At 36.4% G+C, this 3,793-nt stretch overlaps 1 protein-coding gene across 1 annotated transcript; it reads left to right on the top strand.

Moving 5' to 3' along the window:
* Positions 1 to 922: 922 nt before the first annotated feature.
* Positions 923 to 3,006, top strand: LOC149406716 (glutamyl-tRNA (Gln) amidotransferase subunit C). Its single transcript, XM_089608362.1, has 4 exons — positions 923 to 1,156; positions 1,269 to 1,360; positions 1,660 to 2,017; positions 2,410 to 3,006. The coding sequence occupies exons 1-4, from the start codon at positions 1,065 to 1,067 to the stop codon at positions 2,840 to 2,842; spliced, it is 975 nt and encodes a 324-aa protein (XP_089464488.1). The 5' UTR covers positions 923 to 1,064; the 3' UTR covers positions 2,843 to 3,006.
* Positions 3,007 to 3,793: the final 787 nt, after the last annotated feature.

The following is a 3,793-nucleotide window of genomic DNA, read 5'->3' on the forward strand; positions in this document are numbered from 1 at the left end:
ATAAAGGAAAATATGTGTATTGATGAAGAATTGGGAAAGAAGAACCCAAATATTTTATTTTTTTTATTAATGAAGAATTGAGATTTACAGGATTTGTTGTATTATGATGATCCTTCATTTTTTTTTTCTCTCTCTCTTCTTCTTCTTCTTCTTTTATATCGGAATTGCCGGTGGTTTTGAGTGTATGAGATTTGTTTCAGTGATTGTGAATTTGCTGAGATTTTGGTTCTGGTGAATTCTTATCCAGTATTGTAAATACGACGTTGATTTACAGTTAATACCAATTGTTTCACCGTAAAATGCATTGTAAATACAAAGATGATTTACAGTATATTCGTGTAAATAAACTGAAAAAAATTCTGAAAATATTTTGGACGTTCTAAAATTATGAAAACAAATAATATCAATAAATGAATAATATATTTACAGATTTTATCCATAATGAATTTCCACGAAAATAGAAACTAATTAGTTAAAGTCAACGCTGAAAATTTCCAAATACACGTTAACAATCTTTCCAAATCGGTTAGATTAAAAAAAAACTGCGTAATTCAATTAGCGGCGTAATAAATAAGGGCAAAGGTGTAAAACTAATTCAATTAATAAGATGTCACGTAAGCAAGATGGCTATTTACGAGAAATCAACGAAAGGTTGACTAAAACTAAATTACTAGTGTTTAAGATGGCTACATAGCCAATTATTTGTTTTTTTAACCTCTATTATGGCTAAAAATGTAACGAAAAGAGAGAGAGTATTTAGGTATAGATAAATTATTTTTATTTAATTTATTTTTGTTAAAGAATTAGGGTAAAAAATAAGAGTAATTATGTTTTATTGTATAAAAAATTGACTAATTACCAAATATTACTAAAACGTTTTGGAGCGCCCAAAAAAAATTCATACAGACCCTGCAATCTGCATGTCTCTTGTCACTCTCTCTCTCGACAGAAAATCCGCGACCAGATATTCCCGCGAAAACGAACCCTCGCAACCCGTCTGCCACGGCTCCGGCGACATTGCGAAGTTTCTTCGCCGCGTCACAGGAATTTCCCGACCAGCAACAATGTCACTAAGCTTTCGATCGCCGATGGCTTCCAGACTATGTTCCCGCCTTTTCCTCAAAAAGGCATGTCTTAACTTTCCAACATTTTCGAGGTAACAAAACAAACAAACAAAAGACGAATACTCTTATACCTCTTCATTTCCAATTTATGACTAAGATTCATGCTCTAATTATCTGATGTATTACTCTGTATTGTTTCCACAGTATTATTAAGTTGGATACATTCTCTTCTTCACTTCCAAGCAGCTCAAGCTCAACCAGTGAAAACCTTACTGGGCTCTGTTTCCGTCTTCAAGGTTTGACACACTCGCATTTGATTTTCCATGATTTATTCAGCTGGATTGGTAAAAAAAAAAAAAAAAAAGGTATATTTCATGTCCTCAAACTGCTCGTGAAAAGTCCGGTGTAGAACTGCTGAAGTGTTTGGCTCAAATAAATTTTTTCTTATATTTCCGTAAGTCACTAATTGGTGTGTATAGTTACCAAACTAATGAATAAACAAATATCCAAGTTGAAATGAATATCCAAATTCCAATATAAAAACAGAAAGAAACCATTTCAAGTGGATTCTACGGTGGCTATTTTCAATTCTCAGCATCGAGATCTTACGCTCGCGGAGACCGGAAAAAACCCTACAACCTCTTCGGCGAAGCGGGCGACGAGAAGTTCAGGGAAGCCTGGAAGAGGGAAATGGAGGAAGATACCACTCTGTGGACCGGAAGCGAAGACGACGACAGCGAAGCGGAAGAAGAAGGCAAAGGCCTCGAAAACGAGATCAAGAGAATGAGACTTGCTGCGAAAAAACGAGGCGACCAAGTCGACGGCGACGATAGCGACGAGCTGTACAGTGTGTGGTCAGGCAGCGACGAGGAAAAGACTCTCTGGACAGGCGATGAAGGAGACGACGACGACGACATCCCAACCGAAGCCTTTCCAAACGAAGCTAGTGACAGGCAAGGAAATAAACCCTTCATTTTTTTTTTAATTTATGAAAATTATACGAAATAGCTATTTGAAACTAATTAAATAGCAAAATAGCCAAAGTTTCGAACTTTCAGCAGAATAGCCCAAATTAAGTTGTCAATTTTTTTTTTTTTACGAGTATATAAACAATTTATGGAGACCTGGTGCTAGTAGACTATTTAGCTGTAACACAATTTTTTCTATATATGATTTGCCTCCCTGATTTTGATGCTTTTATGTAAGTGAGAAAATTAGAAAATTGCTTGAATATAATTTTTTATTTTCATAGTTATAAAATATAAAAAATGATTATTCAAACAAATTTTAAGCTTGTATTAAGATTTTCTTTGCAGCCTGTTCTAAATTTAATTATTATCGATAGGTACCTCGATAAAATATTTGAGTTCGAGGAAACGTCAAAGTACAGAACACTGGCCGATATTTATAAAGCCGATGAGGAACCCGAAGAGTTATCCCCGGGAAAGCAAGCTCGAAAGCTCGCGGTCGAGAACGCGTTGAAAAAGCTGAAGAGAGGCCCGGACGGGAGATACACGAACGTTTGGGAGGTCATGAGCGACGTCGACATTTTGATTGGCGCGTTCGAGAATATAGTCTCCGGGCCCGAGTACGAAGAGCTCAGACAAGGCGGGCCGAAGAGACTGGATATGGAGTTCTTCAAGGACATTCAGAGGCGAATGAGAGACTCGAACTATAGGTTCTCGCCGGAGTTGAGGCTGAAACCGAAGAGCACGCTTGTCAGAAGAAAGAAATGGCAAAAAACTCAGTCTAGGCGTAGGAAAGCTCAGAGGAGATAAAAACTAGTTACTATATATTTTTTTTCCGATGCTTTGATTAGATAGCACTTATTTATCATTCAAAGAATAGTGTCATGTAGTGTCTGTATTCAGCCTGGAGAGCACTTGTAAGTCTTTTGGCCGATATATGTAAAGATTTATGGAATTCCATTATCTTTTTGAATCTCGACTTGTTTTCTTTTGGCTACTTGCTCGGGTGAGTGAAATATTCTTGATTGTTGCTGCTACTACTACTATTATTATTATTATTATTATTATTATTATTATTATTATTATTATTACTATTATTATTATTATTATTATTATTATTATTAGGGAAATTGCCCCAATTGCTACTTATTTTATATTTTTTTTTTCTATTTTCCACCAAAACCCTAATTTGGACACCAATACCACTAACACTTATGTAAAACTACCCATTTACCTTCACTTTAAATCTTCTTATTTGGCTCTCTCTCTCTCTCTCTCTCTCTCTCTCTCTCTCTCTCTCTCTCTCTCTCTTCGCATTAGTCCCCATAAAGTCTGACTCTCTCCTCTCTCTCTCTCTCTATAATCACGTCAGTGGTTTCTCTCTCTCTCTTGTTCTCTCGTTCCCGCCAATATTCCTCTCTCTTTCTCTTTTTTCTTGACCCCAGCTCTCTTTCTCATCGTCGGGGTCTAAAACCAGATGACCCAAACGCCCGCCTGAGAACCCTACTCTCTCTTTCTCGCCATCGGTCTTTAAAACTCGAATACTCAAACGCCCACGAGATGTGATATTAGATGTCAACAATTGTCGTCAGATGTCAACAATTGACGTCAACTGTTGACATTAGATGTCAACAATTATCGTCAAATGTTGACATTAGATGTCAACAATTGACATTAGATGTCAACAATTATCGTCAAATGTTGACATTAGATGTCAACAATTGACATTAGATGTCAACAGTTGACATCAATTGTTGACAT

Source organism: Urtica dioica, chromosome 1, assembly GCF_054948205.1.
Source record: "Urtica dioica subsp. dioica isolate 48M chromosome 1, U.dioica_male_clone48M_v1_H2, whole genome shotgun sequence".
In the NCBI taxonomy this organism is placed as follows: domain Eukaryota; kingdom Viridiplantae; phylum Streptophyta; class Magnoliopsida; order Rosales; family Urticaceae; genus Urtica; species Urtica dioica.